Source organism: Dreissena polymorpha, chromosome 1 (genome assembly GCF_020536995.1).
Source record: "Dreissena polymorpha isolate Duluth1 chromosome 1, UMN_Dpol_1.0, whole genome shotgun sequence".
Taxonomy (NCBI): domain Eukaryota; kingdom Metazoa; phylum Mollusca; class Bivalvia; order Myida; family Dreissenidae; genus Dreissena; species Dreissena polymorpha.
Window position 1 is genome coordinate 69,595,812 of NC_068355.1, and position 22,208 is coordinate 69,618,019.

At 35.3% G+C, this 22,208-nt stretch overlaps 3 protein-coding genes across 5 annotated transcripts in view; all 3 read left to right on the forward strand.

Annotated features, from left to right (window-relative positions):
• Positions 1-18,509, forward strand: part of LOC127834150 (uncharacterized) — a 51,124-nt gene extending 32,615 nt beyond the window's left edge. The window contains exons 1-3 of one of the 2 annotated variants that reach the window (XM_052359786.1): positions 15,760-16,333; positions 16,630-16,754; positions 17,362-18,509. In XM_052359786.1, the coding sequence (XP_052215746.1) occupies positions 16,637-16,754; positions 17,362-17,966 (723 nt within the window). In that variant the 5' untranslated portion in view covers positions 15,760-16,333; positions 16,630-16,636 and the 3' untranslated portion in view covers positions 17,967-18,509. Of the gene's footprint in view, positions 1-15,759; positions 16,334-16,629; positions 16,755-17,361 lie in introns of those variants that run through there. The other variant, XM_052359794.1, reaches the window with a different exon arrangement.
• LOC127834118 (2-methoxy-6-polyprenyl-1,4-benzoquinol methylase, mitochondrial-like) overlaps positions 1-22,208 on the forward strand; it is a 68,813-nt gene that overhangs the window by 25,027 nt on the left and 21,578 nt on the right. The gene's annotated exons all lie outside the window — the stretch shown is intronic.
• On the forward strand, positions 14,142-15,636 carry LOC127834112 (uncharacterized). The gene has a single exon (XM_052359728.1). The coding sequence runs from the start codon at positions 14,205-14,207 to the stop codon at positions 15,351-15,353; it is 1,149 nt and encodes a 382-aa protein (XP_052215688.1). The 5' UTR covers positions 14,142-14,204; the 3' UTR covers positions 15,354-15,636.

Consider the following 22,208-nt stretch of genomic DNA (forward strand, 5'->3'; position numbering starts at 1 on the left):
GAAACACCCTTCTCGCGCAAGACCGGAATCCAGTAAAATAGTCACATGATTAATACGATAAGTTGCCCGGTTTCCATGACGTAATTTAAGAGCTATATATAGAATCACTGGGATTCCCAGATTTGAGCGTTCGTCGGGAGAGAGCGAGATCGTTGTACATGGTACAAATTGGATAAGTGTCGACTTCCTAAAACAAAAAGAACATTTCTTTGAGGGTAAAATATTATATTTTGGTGAAAAACTATATTTTTGGAGGGGAAAAGGTATTTTTTAGGGGAAAAATTCTGGTTGGGGAAGACGCCGAATATCGGCGTCACTTTCTTAGTAAAAAAAACCCCTGAGATCTAAGGACACTACACCAAGGAGTTGGAATTCAACAAACGAAGGCCACACTCGAAAAAAGGCGATCCAAACAGCACATAGTTGACAGAGAACGCACAGCTGGAAGAATCACCAAATGGGCTGGATCCAGACTACTAGTAAAAGGACAGAACGGCACCTACCAAGAAATAAATAATTAGGACAATGGGAAGTTAAAAATCATTTCGTGGAATGTAAACGGACTTATACGAAAACTAAATGACATTGACTTTTTAGAATATATTAATCAATATGATATTATCTTATTAAGTGAAACTTGGACCAACAAAAATAGAGTGCAAAATTTAAACATACAAAACTTTGAAAGCAGACATATTTATGGACATAAATCTTATGGAGTTAAAAAAGGCCGACAAGCCGGAGGTATTTCTGTTTATTTTAAAACTGCTTTAAAAGATAAAATATCAATTGTAAAAGTAAATGATTATGGCATAATATGGTTAAAATTAGATAGCAAAATGTTAAATTTTGATAAAGATGTTTACATTTGTTGTACTTACATTCCACCACCTAGTTCAAAAGTCTTAAAAGATGTAGATTTTGATTTTTTCGAAGAAATTGAAAATAACATAGAACAATATTGCACCTTAGGATACACTTTTATCGTAGGAGATTTAAATTCAAGAACTGGCTTATTATCCGATATATTAGAATACGATAAACATTTAGATGATTATAACAACGTTAATACAAATTCAAGTGAACTAAATTTTGGACACATTCCGAAGCGAATGAATGAAGATCATATAATTGACTTTCAAGGCCGAGCTTTAATCTCCATGTGCAAATCAACCAACCATATCATAGCTAACGGTCGTATGCCCGGAGATAGAACAGGTAATTACACTTTCACCTCAACACGTGGTCTTAGCGTAACCGATTATTTACTAACACACCACGACACATTCCATCGGAATGTCATTCATGAATTTGAAATACTTGATTGGACTGAATTCTCGGATCATGCTGGGCTCTATTTTAGTTTTCTAACAGTAAATAATATTAACTTACAAAACAACAAAAAGGAAACAAAACAACAAGAATTAAAAATAATATTTGATAATGACAAATCACAAGAATTTAACTTGTTAATAGATGAAAATATACAAGTATTAAATACAATTTTTACTGAAACTAATGTTAATAATCAAATTAATATTCTTACACAATTTTTACACGAAAATAGCGTTCAGACATTTGGAAAAGTGTTTACGATTAATAACAATAAAAAGCCGCATCAAAAACCGCCAGAATGGTTTGATAATACTTGTAGAACTGCAAAATGCAATTTCCGTAACGCAAAAAACAACTTTAATAAGAATAAGTCCAACCCAAATAGACAACAATTTGTACATTACAGAACAAATTATAATGTAATTCGAAGAAAAGCAAAATATAGATACAAAATGAATGAAAGCACGAGGTTATATAACATTGCAAAAACACAACCAAGAACGTTTTGGAAAACACTCAAAAAATGCTATAAACCTAATAATAAAAATAGAAATCAACCTAAAATTAACGAAATGTTCAATCATTTTAATGACTTAATCGGAAACGAACCAAGTGACAGTATAGATAATGAAATAAACGAACATAATTTAAATACACCACAAACCGTAATTGAACAACTCGATTCACCAATTACAGAGTCGGAAATATATCAAGCAGTTTTCAAACAAAACAATGGCAAATCTAGTGGACCTGATGATATTTCAGCTGAAATAATTAAAACAACATACAATTCTATTAAACCGTACCTCAAAACCATATTCAATACAATATTTGATACTGCACAATATCCTGAAAGCTGGGGAGTGGGTTACATCACACCAATATTTAAAGGTGGAGATCCGAGCGATACCAAAAATTACCGTGGAATAACATTAAATAATATTTTATCAAAGATATATTCTCAGGTACTTTTAAACAGAATGACTAAATGGTGTGATGAAAACAAAATTATATCTGACTGTCAATTTGGTTACCAAAAGGGAAAGAGCACAGTCGACTGTATCTTTATACTGAACAGTATAATCAACAAAGTGTTAAACTCTGGTCAAAAATTATATTGCATTTTCATTGATTATGCTAAATGTTATGACAGTATAAATCGTTCACTACTATGGCAAAAGTTAATCACCGAACAAATAAGCACTAAAATGATTTCTGCACTCAAAGCGATGTATTCGTCGGTGAAATCAGCCGTCCGGTTAAACAATGAAATATCCGAATATATCAATTCATACTCTGGTGTTAAACAAGGAGACCCTTGCTCAAGCATCCTATTCATGATGTTCGTTAATGACATTATCGAAAATATTAATTCTAATATTGAAGGAATCATATCGATCGACGATATAAAATTCTTTTTATTATCGTATGCTGATGACCAAGTCCTATTTTCAACTTCACCCACATCAGCCCAACTAATGTTAAATGACATTGAAAACTATTGTAATACATACAAATTAAAAATAAACATAAGTAAAACAAAAGTTGTTATTTTTGAAAAAAGTAACCGACAAACAAGTTTCAACTTCACTTTATATGGTGAACCGTTGGAAATAGTCGCATCATTCAAATATCTTGGTGTAACTTTATTTAAAAACGGAAACTGGTATAAAACAATAAAATCAATATCAGAACACGGTAACAGAGCACTTCATCGCCTTTTTTCTGTTGTAAACCAATATGAATTCCCTACTAAAGAAAAATTAAACCTTTTTGATAAATTAGTAACCCCCGTTCTTCATTACTCTGCGGAAATCTGGGGACATGATTCAAGAAAAGAATTAGAAATTATACATACAAAATTTTTAAGAAAAATCCTTTGTGTCAACAAATCAACAAATCTATCAGCACTGTATGGAGAATTAGGACGATACCCTTTATCAGTGATACGTAAATTACACATATTTAAATATTGGTTTAAATTAATATCATGTACAAATGATAATCCCATAAAAATAACATACTCATTCATGTTCAATGACGCAGAACAAAACATAACATACAACAATAGAAATTGGGCTTATCAAATCAAATCAATACTCGAGCAGCTAGGTTTAACTTATGTATGGAATGAACAAGAAACCCTGACAGAAAAATCTGAACAAACATACACTTATAATCTTATTAAACAACGATTATTTGATCACTATAAACAGCACTGGTACAGTGAAATCATTAATTCGTCAAGACTAAACACATACTGCCGCACGAAGAACACGTTTAATACCGAACCATACCTGGATATCATTACAACGAAGAAATTTAAAATAGCACTAACTCAATTCCGCCTATCATCACACAGATTAGAAATAGAACGAGGTCGATACCACAATATTGCACGTGATAACAGAAAATGTAAATTTTGTAATCTAAATGTTGTAGAAAGTGAATACCATTTCTTATTAATTTGTCCATTATACAAAGATATAAGAAAACAATATTTAAAGTCATATTATCAAGCATGGCCAACATTAAATAAGTTTGATATGTTAATGGGAACACAAAATAAAAAAGAAATCATTAATCTTTCAAAATACATATATAATGCGAATTGTTTACGGAACAATTTAGAGACACATTAATTAATCTACGTAGACTAATTTTTTCTCTCAGAATTCGATGAGCACTGATACGTATCGATGTTAAAGTGAAAATAATTTCGCAAAATAATGTATTCTGTGTCACATGATTTTATTACCAACTGTCATTATCGATGTTAAAGGAACATATCTTATGTTATAAATCAGTAAAATATTTGTGTCACATGATTTTATTACCAACTGTCATTATCGATGTTAAAGGAACATATCTTATGTTATAAATCAGTAAAATATTTATGTCTTATCTTATGTTATAAATCAGTAAAATATTTGTGTCACATGATTTTATTACCAATTGTCATTATCGATGTTAAAGGAACATATCTTAGGTTATAAATCAGTAAAATATTTGTTAACTTCTTCCATTGCATAGTTTTCATAATTATTATCTTATTCTCATAATTATTATCATCCATGTCTTTACACGTGTATATTATACATTTGGCTAAAAAGCAATTTTATGCTTAAAAGCTAATAAATGTTGTTGTTGTTGTTGTTGTTTGTCATGCACAACACCTTAAGAACAGACACTGGAAGTGTATATCGCTGTAACTTTATTGTTTTTAGCATTGGATTAAAGTTGCCTTTGAGGTACTGAGTAAGCGTGTCGTTTATACTAAATTGATTTTCTTTTTGACTCCTGTCAAAGCTTAAATAATGGCATTAATCTATTCTACAGCACAGTTTCAGCTGCAATCGATATTTTAATTATCCAAATACAACGGACACGCAAAACTGCGTACTGCGCATGCGCGGATGGGACAGTATAATTTTCGAACATTCCGCACGTGATTGCTAAGGCAGCGGGATACAGTATTTTTTTGTCAGTAAAATTTTTCCCGCTGGTGGCACGTGATTGCTATGGCAGCGGGATACAGTATATTTTGGACAGTAAATTTATTCCCGCTGGGTCTGACAGTATTTCTATGTCACGATGGCCTATGGGAGTTTAGCATTGTAAATAAGTGAGGTATAATAATTCCAAATGTTAGCCCTGATACCGAGGGACAACAGTTTTGACTGTTCACCAAGCATGCATGAAATAAGTGTTTTATTACCTGATCAAATTTCCATCATAGAAATAACAGCAAACTAAATTTTGATTTACACACAACAGTTATCGATAAAATAAATAATTTTGACTGTTTAACTGTGAAATGACGTCATTTTTTCGACGAAATGACGTCATTATTCCAGCGGGCAACAGTTAAAACTGTTGACCGGTCAACAGTTCGATATTCACCGGTAACAGTTTAAAACATTGCAAATTTCTTTTTCGACGAGGAAATAGCAAAAAATAATTAATTATCATTTATATCAGACATCAGGTAATAAATGATCTTGTTTAGCAGGCTTTCAATAATAGACTTTAGTAAAGAATACAACGTTAATTTTTAATTTCATGTTCAGAAGAAGACGAGAATCCCAATGAATCTATTGTTAATAAGACCGTTGACCAATTAATCTTAACGAGGAATAACGAAGTATTACCGCCAAGTTCTAACAAAGTTGTTAATATTGAACCCATTCCGCCGGACAAACACACCGAAGTAAAGACAGGCGATCAAAATAACCAATCGACTGCTGATAGTAACATGGCAACAGCAGAAAACAAACAATTTCTACCCGATGTAAGTGATAAGGAAATTGTAAAATCGGAACAAGCTGTACATTCAATGAACCACAAGAGAACCTTAAAACCAGAGAAGATAATCGATAGTTCCTCATACATAAGCGAAAGTACAAAACGTACGAACGCATTACGTACAAGAGAAAAACAAACGATATCTGCTTATAGGTTTCAAGAAAACAAGAAAACACGACAAGATAAGCCCGTCAAATCGAGAGATAAAATTTATCACAAACCACCTAAAAGTCCAAGGATAACTAGGAATAAAATCTTAAGAACGTTACCAAAACCATCCATTGATTTGAATCAAAGTAAGAGTGAGATCGTGGCAGCATCAACCGATACACGCAGTTTGAAAACGCTTGGCATAAAGGAGAAAAGACCTAAAGAGCGCCGTACCAAGCCTTCAAATTTGCCTAAAGATATCCAGGGCATCATTGCACGACGGATTTTGACAGACAGTTCCAATGAATCCCAAGACAAAACTGCTAATTCAAATACAGGAGAATTTAAAAACGCGAAGCCGCAAAAACCACGAAGGCAGGATGTAACTAGATCAACAATTTCCAGCAAAAGAAAACAAAAGGAATGTAAACAATTTCAATCAGCACCGTCGTTGCAAAACGAGAAAAAGATAAAGAAAGCACCTATGAACGAAGAAAAGTTGAAACCGATTCATAATCCAAAGCTTATTCTGGGCAACGCGATTTCCAGAGCATATGATCAAGAAGAGAAAGTGGGTAAAAAGGAAGCAGAAGAAGCGCATGCGCTGGAAAGAGGGCGATCTAGAACGCGAAGAACGCGGTATGATGCAATGAACTCTAGCACAAAGCTGATTTTGCTGAACAACAAGTGTCCGGTAAGGTGTACATAGCATTGCACTATTTATAGTCCATACATGTATTTGGCAAGAAGGTTACAGTTAGTAGAGAGCCAATAGATGATTTATTTGCTGGTTTCGGTCTTGTTTTGTTCTTATCGTAACAATGGCACGCACGTTGTTTTTAAATCCGATTTCCATTTTAAATGTCATCCTCGGTTTATAATCTCACGAGTGTTGTAATATGTCAGTAATGTTAAATTTCAGGACGGTTGTTCGCGTTTGTGGTCAATGAGAAAGCCGCCGTCATCAGCGGAGAGGTAATATCTCTGAATACCTGTACCATCGCAGTGATGGGTAATGAATTCTATTTTTTTTTCTCTCTCTCTCAAGTTATCTATTCAGTATTAAATAAGTAATGTTTCTTAGTGACAGAAGAAAATATTATTGTGAACCAAAATATATAAATAATTTTATTGGACAAATTACTTTATTTAATTTGAACTTCTGAGTATTGTTTACTATTTCAGGAGTCAAATAATTGATCCATTGCGGCATTTAAAAGGTAAAGCAAAATAAATCAGACTCTCAAAGTAGTAGTGTACAAGTAACAAGTCTTATCAAATTTCATATTGAGTCTTAACATCAGTCAAAAATCTTGGTCGTATCACAATATAGTGATCAAGAAATGCTTACCCATTTTTGCCTAGCGTCTAGAAAAAACGCCTTGGCAAACAGCGTAGACCCAGATGAGACGCCGCACGATGCGGCGTCTCATCAGGGTCTGCGCACTTTTCTTATAGCAATTTCTGTAAGAAATATTCTAAATATAGAAATAAATATACTAGATATCCCTAATTTTGAAAATAAATTGATCAAATTTAGAAGGATGGGAGAGTCCACGAGGCATAAATGGGTTCATCAACCGAACATAAGCACGACGCTGCAACAAATCTCAGTCATCGGTTATAGGCATATAAATTATTGTGTTCTGTTACAAGTCCTGTCCAAAATATAAACCTCCATTTGGACATTGTTTTTAGTTTGGAAACAAATTTCACTGTCCAAAATATAAACCTCTATTTGGACATTGTTTTTAGTTTGGAAACAAATTTCGCTGTCCAAAATATAAACTTCCATTTGGACATTGTTGTTAGTTTGGAAACAAATTTCGCTGTCCAAAATATAAACCTCCATTTGGACATTGTTTTTAGTTTGGAAACAAATTTCACTGTCCAAAATATAAACTTCCATTTGGACATTGTTTTTAGTTTGGAAACAAATTTCACTGTCCAAAATATAAACCTCCATTTGGACATTGTTTTTAGTTTGGAAACAAATTTCGTTCATTTGTAATGATTTATTTTGAATAATTTAATATTTTGGGTTTAAGCAAGGGTTTTATTATCATGATAGCAGACTCCCCATAACAGCATACTCATATGTAGACTCTTTACATTGACTCTTCTATACATAAAATGAAAACTAAGTCCTGTCTGGCCGAAATAACAATATTTAGAAAAACACGCATCTTGTTGTACAACGTTTTCTACTTCAGAGACCTCGTTCTACATGTCGGGTGGGTTCCACAAACAATGCAGTCGCACCCCAAGCCGCGAAAGCTTCCGTTCTAATAGCAGCATCAACTCTTCTCTTAATGCAAGCCGCGCGCAGTCAACTGAACACATTGGAGATCGACTCTATGAGGGTAACGTTTGTTGTTTCGTTCTTGTACGGACCTTCCGATTCGCGCCTTATTGCAACAGGAAGTGGTGTGCTTATCAGCCTCCATATGACGCTTGTAAAAGGGATCAGTTGTCTGTATAGAGATGACATGTGATATTTGCAAACTTCGATTTGTACATCATATTTGAACACTCATATAGTGGTCTTATCAATTAATGCAGTTTAAAACACTGTATCATCTATTTAGTTCTAACTTAACATTTAACAAAAAGAATATGTAAAGGATTGGAAGAAAATTCCCATTTGAGAAGTCAAAACTTGAATGTCGGGATGATTCAATATCAAGAGCACTGCATTATCTACAAAGTGCTTATTTTATGTGATAATACCGAACTTATGAGGGAAACCGGACATTCTTTATGTATTGTTAAAGCAGGCGTAACTGTTTTTACAGCTCGCCACAGTGTGAATCCCCACCGCCACAGAGTGTGTAGACCTCTTCCTCGGTCAGCCTCCATGGACTTCTCAAGGCCGAAACGCACAGATAAAGTCTGTCAAAACACGATATACGCCATCACATTGATGTTTGCACATGCGTCATTAATAAAAATAATGATAATTCATCATCGTTTATCCGCTAATACACAATTATGGTCCATAAGAATTAAACAAGATACCAATTACCGTGTTTTAAAATGCCACATATTGATAGGTAAACAACGACAATGCCAAACTGCCTGTATTTATATATCTTATCTTAAACCTTTTTTGCAATTGTAAAAATAACTTAATTGTATTATGTTGTGCAAAGAATCAAGGTTATAATGTCTAATGAAAGATATCCCGAGAAAGTTAATTGCGACTTAATTTTGAGATTACAAAAAATATAAACATGTGTGATAAATGCGTTATGGACACGTGAATGTTCACGTTTAACATTGATGCGTAAATATGGCATTTCTTCAAAATTGTATTGTCACTTAAAATCGTCGTTCGATGTTTGTCGAATTGTAAATCTGGAAGATTACCAATCATTTGTTTTTTATCAATGTATTATTGTTTAAAAAAATACATTATGTTGGATATTGTCGACGTAGGTGTACGTGTTTGAGTGGGAGCGTATTTATGCGGAACGGCCGGCGTCCAATTGGTCTCGCAGAAAATCTGCCTCGTTGCGGTCATCATCCGTGCAAAGGGGAGGCGGAAGTGACTTTAAAAACGACCCCAACGGCATAATTGATCATCACAAACGAGCGTGGGTTACAGATAAATAGCGACGTCTACATTTTACGATTTTTCACGACGGATTTCTTTTTAATTCGGCATATGAAATAATGCATCAGATTTTGATATCTTAAATATAAACATTGTATTCGAATTAAACCAAGACTTGATGAATCACCATGAAACGACCAGTGTCATTATAAGCTAAATAGTCCTACATAGTCACAACGTTAACCCATTTATGCCCAGTGGACTCTCCCATCCTTCTAAATTGGATCAAGTTATTTCCAAAATTAGGTATGTCTGGTATATTTATTTCTATTTTTAGAATATTTCTTACAGAAATTCCTTTAAGCAAACAGCGCAGACCCAGATGAGACGCCGCATTATGCGGCGTCTCATCTGGGTCTACGCTGTTTGCAATGTCCTTTTTTCAGGACGCTAGGCATAAATGGGTTAAAATATTACATATCAGTGAAAACCCTTATACACTTATAATTTTAAGCGAAAAGGCAAACAAAATGAGTATCCGTCACTGGTTGTTCAGAATTCCAAATGTCAGCTTATCGCTAGAAGTGCCATTGAGTGTATGCTTGTATATTTTATGTACAAACTTGCATTGCAATAATTACTTAAATTAATGTATACTAGATTATAGTATATTGTGCTATAACGTAGTCGTTTATATGTATTACATATTACATGTATGCATAACACAATTTGAAACAATACAATATGTAGCGTTATTTATAAAAGTATGTGTCTGGGGCTGAACATATTTATACACACCAGCGTCTTGTCTTTCAATAAGCTGAAGTCTCGAATGCCTTCTGTTAGTTTAAACCATTTATGCCTAGTGGACTCTCCCATCCTTCTAAATTGGATCAATTTATTCCAAAATAAGGGATGTCTTGTATATTTATTTCTATATTTAGAATATTTCTTACAGAAATTTCTTAAAGCAAACAGCGCAGACCCTGATAAGACGCCGCATCATGCGGCGTCTTATTTAGGTCTACGCTGTTTGCCAAGGCTTTTTTTTCTAGACGCTAGGCATAAATGGGTTAAAACATACATGTATATGATCGTTCATGTTCCTGAAATACAGCATATGCAAAATAATGAAATTAACTAACTATAAGTCAGGGCGCTGAACAATTATGCTTTAAAGGCACTGGATAAAGAAATGGACGTCTCTCTGTCAGGCTTTCTTCCGTCCACACGCCCTCATGTGCCCGGAGAAACATACTTGTCTGACAAATGAACAACATTCCAACTTGCCCGCATTGCTTCTTACGCTGAGAAGTTGTACATGTGCATGTCAGAGGCTACATGCAAACACGGGTCTTAACCTGTCACCACTCAGAAGCCAAGTTACAATGGCTATGTGCATACAGCATTAAACCAGAACAGCCTACAAGTGACTCGCAGTCTGTTCAGTTTGATGTTGTCGCTGCTCATCAGTATGTGTCTAAGGAATGGAAATGAAGCCTTAAACATTTGAATCTAGTAAAGTCTATAATTAATAGTAATGTTCTATGGGTCTACAAATGCGTTAAAATAAGTATCTAGGTGGTGAACTGTTAAATTGGTACAGACCAGTCTATGAGCTACCCTGTCCGCTAATGAGGCTACGCATGGAACCATTTTAAAGCGCAGCTCCTACCGAAACTGCGCGATTGATATATATTACATTGTATAGACATTCATAGCAGCCAAATGGTATTAATGTTTTCGCCGAAACTGTTTAACCCAGCTTTTCAGCTTAAATGACCTTTACATAACGGCATTAGACCCGAATGAAGACATTCGAATATTCCACTGGCTGATTCGTTATAATCCCGAATAAATAAATACAAGTATATGAAGCAACATCACTGCGTCGGTGTACAGCGTATAGACTGTATGATTGTTCAGCTTAAAGATTATGGAATGCCATCTGCACGTTCATACGACACGTAGACAACAATGTTGCACAGTTACAAGTACGTGTTAAAATTAATCTTTCAAAAAAAACTCAAACATAATTTCAAGGTTAGAACTCCACCACGTAATCGTCAATCATCAAGAGAAAGATATTGATAAACGTTGATAACACAGAATATCGAATATGAAAAACAAACACTACCAAAGTAGTGTCATGATAACAAATCGTTTGATTATATAACTGCAATTGTTTGCCGTACACGGTCAGTCCGTTAGGAAATTGCTTCTGAAAGCCTGAAAAGCCTGCAAAAATTTGCAAGCGCGCATAAACAATTTGACCTTCATTTTCTTTCAAAAAACTTGTACTTAGATGGTCTATTTAAACGACGAAAATACATTTTAAAGATCCACGTCATGCGAAAATGGGTCTTATGACATATGCGGCAAGCGCAGCATGTGCATCTCGCAGTCTGGTCAGAAGATACCAAAATGAGACCTTGAAGGCTTGTGTGATTTTATAGCGGACAGCGAATTTCTTGGCCAGACAGCATAATAACGCAGGATGGACTTGAGCTTCGCTGGCTGAAACGCCATAACTTCATAAGACCCATTTTTGAATGACGCGGTTTTGAAAGTCTGATTTGAATGCGTCGAAAGACAACTGCATATTTATTAGTGCTGCAGCGAATCCAAAATTTCAATCGGATCCAAATTCGAATCAAAAGATCGAATATCGGTTCGAATCCTAATTTGAAAGTAAAAATACTCAAAATAAATTATAATTCATATTGCTATAACCAAAATTATGTTTTGAAACACCAGAACTTACATATATTTTTATGACAAAAAGTAATTAACTTTTATTATTATTATAAACTTTATTACTCCAAAAAAAATTAACAAGTTTTAGAATTTCAAAAACACTTAGTTTTTATAATAACATAATACGTAATATAATACATTATACAAAGTGTTTATTTAGGTTGGAGGTTGTTCCGGTTCTGTATAAAAGGGGAACCTTACAAACTTTGCAAATATGGTTTGCTTTGTCAAGTTCTGTAAAATAAGTATGCTGATAAAACCCGAAATGCTTCCACACTGAGGATTTTAATTGTTAAGGTGCATCGTGAATTTTCTTCTGCGCCATTTTGCACCATCGAAAATGAAAGTAGACTGTGCAGTACCATGTTTTTGTCGAAAGAGTAGCGATAATCGTTACAAACTACGTACCAGTCAGCCTTTCAAACAAAAAGAAACAATTTAAAGAAAAGTATTAGGGCGAAAGAAACAATTACCACAAAGGAAAGGTTAAACTCCAATAAGATCCGGATTCGAAACCGATTTTACCAATCACGCTTAGATCCACGAATCCTCGTTTGAATCTCGGATATTTCGGATATCCGTTGCAGCCCTAATATTTATCGAATAGTAACATACCATATATTCCGATGGTGAAGAAATAGAACATAATACCTGTTTAAAGTTATATCTTGTTTATTTATTCCAAGTTACCGGCATATCAAACACAACTGCGATATGTCAAAACGGAATTAATAGATCGTCAATTATTATGAACGTGTCTTCATGGCATCACATACATAAATAATCAGAAACCTCTATATATGAAAAAAACACCTGTTAAAACGAAGATTATTCCAACAACGTACACTCACGCATGTAAGCCCGCACGCAAACACACGCGCTTAGACAATAACATACAATCCCGACAATGGTCAATTATTTGCTTATATACAATCATCGGTCGTTATCGTTTAACACATTGAAATCTAAACGATCATCTGATATTTGTAGTTATTTTGATGGAATATTAAAACATGTATTCATTATATTTTGATCAACATGGGCATACATTGACTGTGTTGAATGCCTTACACAAACAAACTGTATTCTGCAACACGTTTCGTGTGAAGATCATACTCATGTAGAATTAACCCATTTATGCCTAGCATCTAGAAAAAAAACGCCTTGGCAAACAGCGTAGACCCAGATGAGACGCCGCATGATGCGGCCTCTCATCATGGTCTGCGCTGTTTGCTTATAGGAATTTCTGTAAGAAATATTCTAAATATAGAAATAAATATACTAAACATCCCTAATTTTGAAATAAATTGATCCAACTTAGAAGGATGGGAGAGTCCACTAGGCATAAATGGGTTAAACAAGGGATGAACGATATCATTGCATAACAACTGTTACGTATACTCCAGCTGACACATGTGTCATTGTTTACCTATGATAAATATCACGACTTTGAGCACGTGTCAAATGATTAATATAGGTCCGGATAACGACAATGTCACATGTTTACACATGTAAAGGCTGTTAATCAAGTATAGTGCATTTTTGTCCGGCTAGACTTTATTAGAATATTGACATTATAATAAAAGTTTGCTTCAAGCTGCTTTTTAAAATAAATAATTGCTTTGATTTGGTGCACTATTTAAAAAAAGTAAAAAGCTTACCAAGACCATGCAAGACACTTCTGATACATGTTATAATGATGTTCATGAATTTATTAAAATCACTCCTACCAATTGGTCAACTAGTAACTACAACAGCTACACTAGTAGGAAGCTCGCGAGTTCTACATAGATGTTGTGAAAACGTCTATTTTTGTAAATAATTTGTAAATTATTTAAAACTGTTCGAAGAATAACCGTTTCAGTTGTGTCAAGACCATATTTTGAAAACACCGATAAATACACATAAACCTATACACTTAAGAAGTAACCTATTTAAACAACCCAGAATGAGATGGTAAATCAATCTTACTACCGCACTATACTGTTTAACCATCCTTCCAGAATTCTCTAGGAGAAAAACGCCCTTTAATGTTGCTATTCATTATTGCATTCATCTTTCTGAAACAGATATTGCACACTTAGCTTCTTATACTTTTAACATGATGAAAGTTATGATTTCGTCTATCGGGATAGGTTTACTGCTGTCATTGACAATACACAACGTGTGCGGAAGTCTTTATGACCCGCATGTGTTCCCAGACACGGGTCCGTTTTTCGAAGGTTGGTATTTACGCATCAACGATTACGACAATGAAGGAAGTGTTGGATTATTATTTGGCCACGTTCTACCAGAAACATCCAAAAACACAACAAGGTCCTTAGTAATAGCGTCTCTATTGGTTAGGCAATGTGAGAACGCCTCTTGCAAGCTGCTGTCCTACGACGGGACGTATGCCATTAGTCAGTTAAGAGTAACTGTGGACGGCAAACCTGTGACAAATGATCCGGATTACGAATCGCCATCACGATTTCGATGGGAAGTCAACAGTCCGTCCGGTGGCGGATACTTTGATCAAACGTGTGATAAAACTTTGTTCAGTTTCCGGATAGAGGATCTCGTTTTTCGCGGAGAGATAGGCAGGCCGGAACCCTGGAGTATGAGTGGGAAGGGCCCCGAGGGTTGGCTGAGTGCACTTCCGCTGCCTTTACATTGGTTCGTGTATAGTTTGAGGTCAGAGCTAGTGAGCTACATGCTGGTGAACGTCACAAGTGGGACGGTCATCCGAGGGGTCAACGGTTCAGTCCATATGGAGAAAAACTGGGGGCAGTCTTTTCCCGCGCAATGGATTTGGTCAGAGGGCGTTCAGCCGGAAAACAACGCATCGTTTGCACTGTCTGGCGGCCTTGTTGCCCTCCCTATTTTCTCTGTTAACGCTTATCTTATTGGTTATAGAAATCCAAAAAAGAATATCAGTCTTGATTTTAGACCTGACGACAGTATAGTGAACACGGACATAAATGGATGCAACGGCACCGTGATAGTAACAACCAAAGGTGTTTTGCATGAAGTGGAATTTAGCCTGGAGGCATCACCGAACACATTCAGTGATTGCTTACTAGGTCCTGAATCCATGGGTTTTAGACCTGCGTGCGTTGAAAGCTACGACGCTAGGGCAACAGTCCGGGTGTTCGTGCGAAATTATATACCTTGGCAGTACACGTTGATTGACCAACAGACGTTTCACGGGATCGCATTAGAATTTGGTGGCTTACATGTTTGTAATAATAAATGCAACGTGAAAGTTTAACTTCGTGTGATTTAGTTAACCTAAAGAAGATGTGTTGGTTTTGATAGAATGTCGATTTTAATTAACGATGGTTCAGACAAATTAATATTTTCACGACTGGCTGAGCTACTCGAGGAAATATTAATCCACATTAAAAAATTCGATAATCCATCAAAAACCAAGATATGTTTGTTTTATTAAATCATCTGAACACCGTTAGTACATAAAAAAAAAGTTAAGACAGCTAATTACATTTTGATATATTTAATGCCATAAACATTCAATAAATGTACTTGCAAATACACGTGTATTGATTTTTGTTATATTTTTATTGTAACAAACTGAAAAGTTCACTATCGTATACATATTTAAGCTCAGGGCTCATGGAAAGTGAATGACGTTATGCATGAGAAATATACATGAAAAACCGGTATATTTCAAATGTAATTTTTCAAGCTGTGCAAAGCCGCAAAACAATTCAAGGTAGTGAAGAGTCTGAAAACGCTGCGCCAATCATGATCTGAACAAAATAATATGTTGCTTTACTTGAGATAAAAAAACACTTACAATATTAATCTTTACACAAATTAATTGATGTGGTTAGACTATACAGCTACTTTGTCGCTAGGTCACTCGCTATTAAATTCAAATTTCAGTGCGGAAGATATGATTCATATTTATCCAATTCGATTTGAAAGAGATGTAGCTCACGGGCGTTTTGCGGTTTACTACCGTTCGCCTAACGTTATTGGCGACTTTACCTTTCAATGGCGGAAACGTTCTAAATAAATAAAATATCACAGCAAATAGAAATTCATCAACAAATATTCACAATCGGTTTGCCATGACTAATTTTGTTTGAATTAGTGTATATCAATATTTAACTTTTGGTTTCCTTAATGATAATATAAATATAGATATATTTCAATAAGTCAGATTTAAGTGAATGCTTGACAACCTAGTTTTGTTAGTTTTGGACCCATCATCTTGTTAGACTAGAGGTAAGAACATATATTAACATTGGAATTAACAAAATATTGAGATTTAGCATAAATGTATTTCAATATTCATACACTAAGACTAACAGCAAGTCAACGTTAATAGATGATGTTTTATGTTTTTATACATGTGACTTGTAATTGAACAGGAATATACATTCATACGACATTACTTTTTAATACTACGACATCGAGGTCGGCCCTTATGTTTTTGTTTTATTCTTTACAAAACTACTTAGCATGTCAATGTCTTACTTAGAGCGCAATTCATCTCGTAAGACCGATTGATCTTCTTTTAGGTTTAAAATGTTTCGTGGAAAGCGATTGGCGTTATGTCATGTTCTACTATTGACGTCATATCTGTATCCCAGCGCCCTGTCCCAGTCCCACTCTGGATTCGTGCCGCCAATACAAACAGCACACGGTAAATATAATGATCGTTTTGTTTGCAGCTACTCTTGCACATGTATTGCGTATAATCAATTGAAATGTATTGTTAACTATGAAAACAATATAATTATATTTCGTTGATAATTGTTTTTTATGTTATTAAACGTGGGTAAGCACAGAAGGGAACTTTGTGTATGAACTTTTTGTAATAATGGTTGATGTAAGATATGGTGAAAATGATTCACGGCTGCATAAGTATAGTTTCTGTAGTAACACACAAACTATAATGGAGAATGATAATACAAAAAGTTGATCTCTAAATATCGCTTATTGTGTAAGATGAACAAATAAAAAGTGTTATTATGTCCTTCAGTTTTACCAAGACTGTGATATTGTGTTGCAAATTAATACACAATTGTGTGAAAGCAACAAAGTCAATCAAATATTATTTGCTAAATTTGCATTACACTTCTCATAAAATAAGGCTTAATATGCACGATGTGGGGGTAACAAATACATAGCGTTATAACAATACTATTATTCAGTTACTTTTCTTTCTTAGAACGCGCTGAATGAGCGAAAAATACAAGTACAATATGTACAGTATATCTGCTCTACTGAAATCATGTATCTCGCTTCAGCGACATCGCCCTTTCCGTCCACGGTGAACACAATCCACCCACAGGCGATCAACTACCCCGTAGCAAAGGGTTTCAGCGGCTACCCATACCACAACACCCTCGGTGACTACAGCTACTACCCCGTCGACGGCCAGTACTGGACCGGACAACATGTTCCTCTGTACTCGCAGTATCTACAATATCCACAACAGTACTACAACCCACAGCCCTACTTTCCGCCGTACGGTCAGGCGTGGGCTACACCCTACTCCTATCCTAACTATCAGTTTGGAAATTACTACACCCAACAGTCCTACGGCTATATTCATCCGCAGACTGGTTACAGCAACTCCTACGGACAGTACCCCGCATTTCATCCACAGTACTGGACCGGTGTACCTACATACCACCAGACGCCATATAACGGACAACCAGCCTATTACGATCCTTTCCTGTACCCTTCTCACCCGATGATGTATCAGGGGCACTACTACGCCCCATACCCCGCCCTCCCCTATCCAGGAAATCGCGGTATCCTTGGAGGACCCGGAAGTGGCGTCACTAAGGGCGTTATTGGTGGAATATTGGCTGGACTGCTTGTCGGAACAGCGGCCAGAAGGGGCTAATCAAGTCAGTTATTCACATCAGCACGTACCTAGCACGTATAATAAACTGCAAAAACGTGTCATTTTGATAATACTTTAGTAGTACATGTATATGACTCGGGAATGTTTTTTGTCGTTTGCATGTTTTAACATGTTTTGTGATTTTTTTTTACTTTTAAAGACATTTTGCATAAGGCGGCATTGATTTCCAAAGCTTAACCTGACTGACAGAGACTGCGTGTCTGTATAGTTACATTCTGACACAAAAACCAGAACAGTGAAAATCTATACATACACAAATAAGTTTGCAATAAATTTTCTTACAGAAGTAGACATTACGCGCTATAGTGTACGTACTGTATACTTCTGTGCAAAACTTTTAATACTTTGTAATATTAAATGACATCATTCGATTTTCCGAGAGTATGATTTTTCAAAGCATATTGGGATAGAATTTTAATTTGATAGCAATTGTAGTATTTATGTAGTTTTCTTTCTATTTTTCTTCTTCATCTTTATAACCTTCATCTTCTCATCGTCTTTTCTCTCTTGGTTTTGCGAATAAAAAATAAACACGAATAAGGTATTGCTATGAGTTGTTCGGTGAGTTGCTATACAAATATACATTATACAAAGTGTTCACTTGCATGCAAATGTAGGTTTTTTAATTAGATTATCGTTCTTTTTTTCGGCGTAAGCTGTATTAAGCCAGCTTTTCACCCTGACTTGACCTTTGTAAGGGTCCAATAATACTCAAATAAAATTTCCCGCGGCTAGGTACGAATGAATACACTTCATTTATTCCATTGGCTGATTTGAGTATAACACCAGAACATTAGAAACATATCCGCGTCTTTGTAACACTGTTTTACTGCATGAAACAATTTTATCTCTAATGAAAAGGCTCAATAGATAGAACAGTTTTACAATCAATTTTCGACATAAATACAGTTTGTGCGTTCACCTTTTATTTTCAGAGAATTACCAGCGCAAAAGCGTTTATACTAAAGGCTATGTTGTCATATTTAGTACTTACTTGCATTGCATTTCAACCCGCGAGGTTTCGGGTCAATAAGCGGCTATTTGTGAAAGTCATAGTTTATATACAGTTCATCGTCGGAGTTCGCAGAAGGGGTTGCGATCATTGTGTTACACCGGTCTTACTGACAATAACGTAGTGACTGTAATGCATTGCATTCCAATCCGCAAGGTATCAAGGTCAGTTTGTCAGTTTGCGGTCAGTTGCAGAAATCTTTATATAAACGCCGTCTCGTAAACTTTGTGCACTTGAAATCTGTTTTGATCAGAAAGATACTAAATAAAGATATTCGGCGATATTATTGTGGTATGTCAATCATCGATTTTTAATATGGTTTCAACATTGGCATGATAAGGACCAATTTTGATAAAATTAATTAGAAATATTTATCCATTTAGACCAGTTTATTAAGCATGAGCACAATAATTCACTATACTATAATTATGCAATTAAATAAGATTCGAGTATTGCCGGCTGACCTATATGCACTCGTTTATTTTCATGTTTCTTGTGTTTTTCTATTCTGTAAATATAGATATCTGAGTAATAATATCACATAAAGCATAATAAGCCACGAAATCTGGCGCAACACCCCGTAATTGATTTGCTTATGATGTAGCTAAGAACTGCGCAGAAAAAAGGCATCCGCTACTTTTTATCTCATAGAGATAACTTTTGATCGTTCATAAACATCGACCACAATCAACGCCGTATATCTTTTTTAAAGATATTTCTTGTTTAAATTACGGCCAATATTCCGATGTGGAACCATTTAATTTCCTAACACCTGTCTGGTTACCCTAGGTCGCATTTAACGCAGAATTAGCCGCTGCATTGCATCGATTGGACTTGCAAAATATACAAGTTCAATATCATAATTAAGCTAGAGTGACCTATACGGAAGTCCCGGATTACCCAGAAGGCAGAGAAAGCAATTATCTTTAGGGGCCCGATGAAGCCTAGGCGAAAAAATAATCATATTCTTTATTTATGGATAAATATTTGAATGCGTACATATACCGTCTACAGTGATAGTTTTCTTAAATTCGTAATGAAATAATTATAATTTTGTGTTGGTATTGTGGTATTTTAATGGCATTACGGACAAACTGAAATTGTACACATATTTACTCCAGTCTGTTGCTAGAATCAGCTTTCCAACTATTTAACCGATGTCTTTCACAATGGCTTCGCAAACGTCGAGTTTACCAAAATAGTTTTCAACAAAGCTGAGCTCTCATTGGTTAATAACGGAGGTGCGACTATTTCCTGGGCAATGGCGAAGCGATTGTGATAGGGACCGGTTGAATAGTTGGAAAGCTGATTCTCGCAACATATTGGAGTTAGAGAGGTAATTATGTTAGAAAGTAATACATTTGTTTAATTTTGATTGTATTTGATTAGATAAGATGTGTAAGATGTGTGACTGACTGTCGAACCTCATTATGCAAGATTGCAATGCACTTGAAATCGTGGTAGCCAGATAGATTCTAGGAAATGCAAGTTCGTTGTTTGATGATCCATTTACGGAAGACTTACGAGGACAGGGATCGATTTATTTCTTTAGTATGAAGTTTTCAAGTGTAACAAAATCTATAACAAATTGACAATTTTGAGAGTATAAGGTGGGGGAAGCATCTGGGGGAGGGGTAACAGAGGGGTGGGGGATAGCAACTAACGCCGCCTGTAGCAATACGTCCCTATCAGCCAATACCCACGACAATGCGCATTTCGAACTGTGTTATAGCTGTTGCAAAGTCTTACCTTAATCTTACCTTAATATTGGCGATAATCTACCTTGAAACTATTAGCTACTATGACTCAATTTACACAGCATGCATTGCGTACCAATATCACAGTCTCAGTTAGTTGCTAACCATAAAATATGCATCTGCTTTCCATCTGCGCGGGGTTTTGCTTTTAATCTGTATTTGAATAAACACTGTTATTTTGCCGCCTACAGGTTTACAGATTGAAAGTTGCATGTAATTAGAAATCTTGCTCACCAGATTACCCTGTTTGTGTATAGCAGCGTTTTCTTACTTCCATCTTAAACCTTACAGTGCGGGAACCGAATTTTGAAGGCCTTTGCAAACAGTTTGGATCCAGATGAGACGCCACAGAACGTGGCGTCTCATCAGGATCCAAACTGTTTGCTATTCTGATAATATTCTTTGAAAAAAATCGAAGAAAATGCTTATTTTAGAAATTCTGCAGACGACATTTTAGCAGACGACAAATTTCCCAGCATGCAAAGGGTTAATTTATTTGGCATTGGTTTCCTCTTAATACAAAGCCTTGTTAATTTTGATTAACTTTTAACAATTAAAGCCTGTTGTTGAAATGACCTTTATGAAGTATGCAATCAATTATGAAAGTGTGCATTCATTCCAACCGCCTTTATTCAACCTTGCCAATATTATATTTAGGGTTCAGGATCACGTGATTGTGTCTGGTTCACAATTGAATTTTAATGGATGTAAAGTGGTGCTTTTGTCAATTAACTTTTTAAAACAATTTTTCGTACGAATTTCATCTAGCATATACAAGGCTTTTTAATGCTGCTCGAGTAAGTAAACATCGTCGGACACCCTCTACTGCTAAACTAATCATGCAAAAGCTCAGCCTGTGTACTAATTGGAAACTACAGTTTAGTTTTTACCAAATGCAATAACAATTATAATAATTTTTTCAAGAAAAAAATCCATGGCATAAGAACCAACAAGACGTGTTTTCTGTCCACCACTTATGGCATATAAAAATGCCAGAACGGACGCTAATTAAGACGCCATAGCAATGGGTTCTCGTTAATCTGCTGCTGGTATTAGTTGGGGAGGGCAGGAAAAAAATAGATGGATGTAAATTAAGTTGATTGTCTAAACTATGATTTTCGTTCAGGATATTCTTCCGATGTGAAGATTATACATCATTGCTTATAAATAATGGATACCATCATGTGACTGAAACACTATTAGTTATTTAGGGATATTAAACATTCTCTTGCAAAAATGGTACACTTTTATAGAACGTATTATTATACGAAATTAGCTGCACGTGTACTGAAATATAATACTAGAACAAAAAGCTTTAACCCTTTGCATGCTGGGAAATTTGTCGTCTGCTAAAATGTCGTCCGCAGAATTTCTAAAATTAGCATTTTCTTCTATTTTTTTTCAAAGAATACTATCAGAATAGCAGACAGTTTGGATCCTGATGAGACGCCA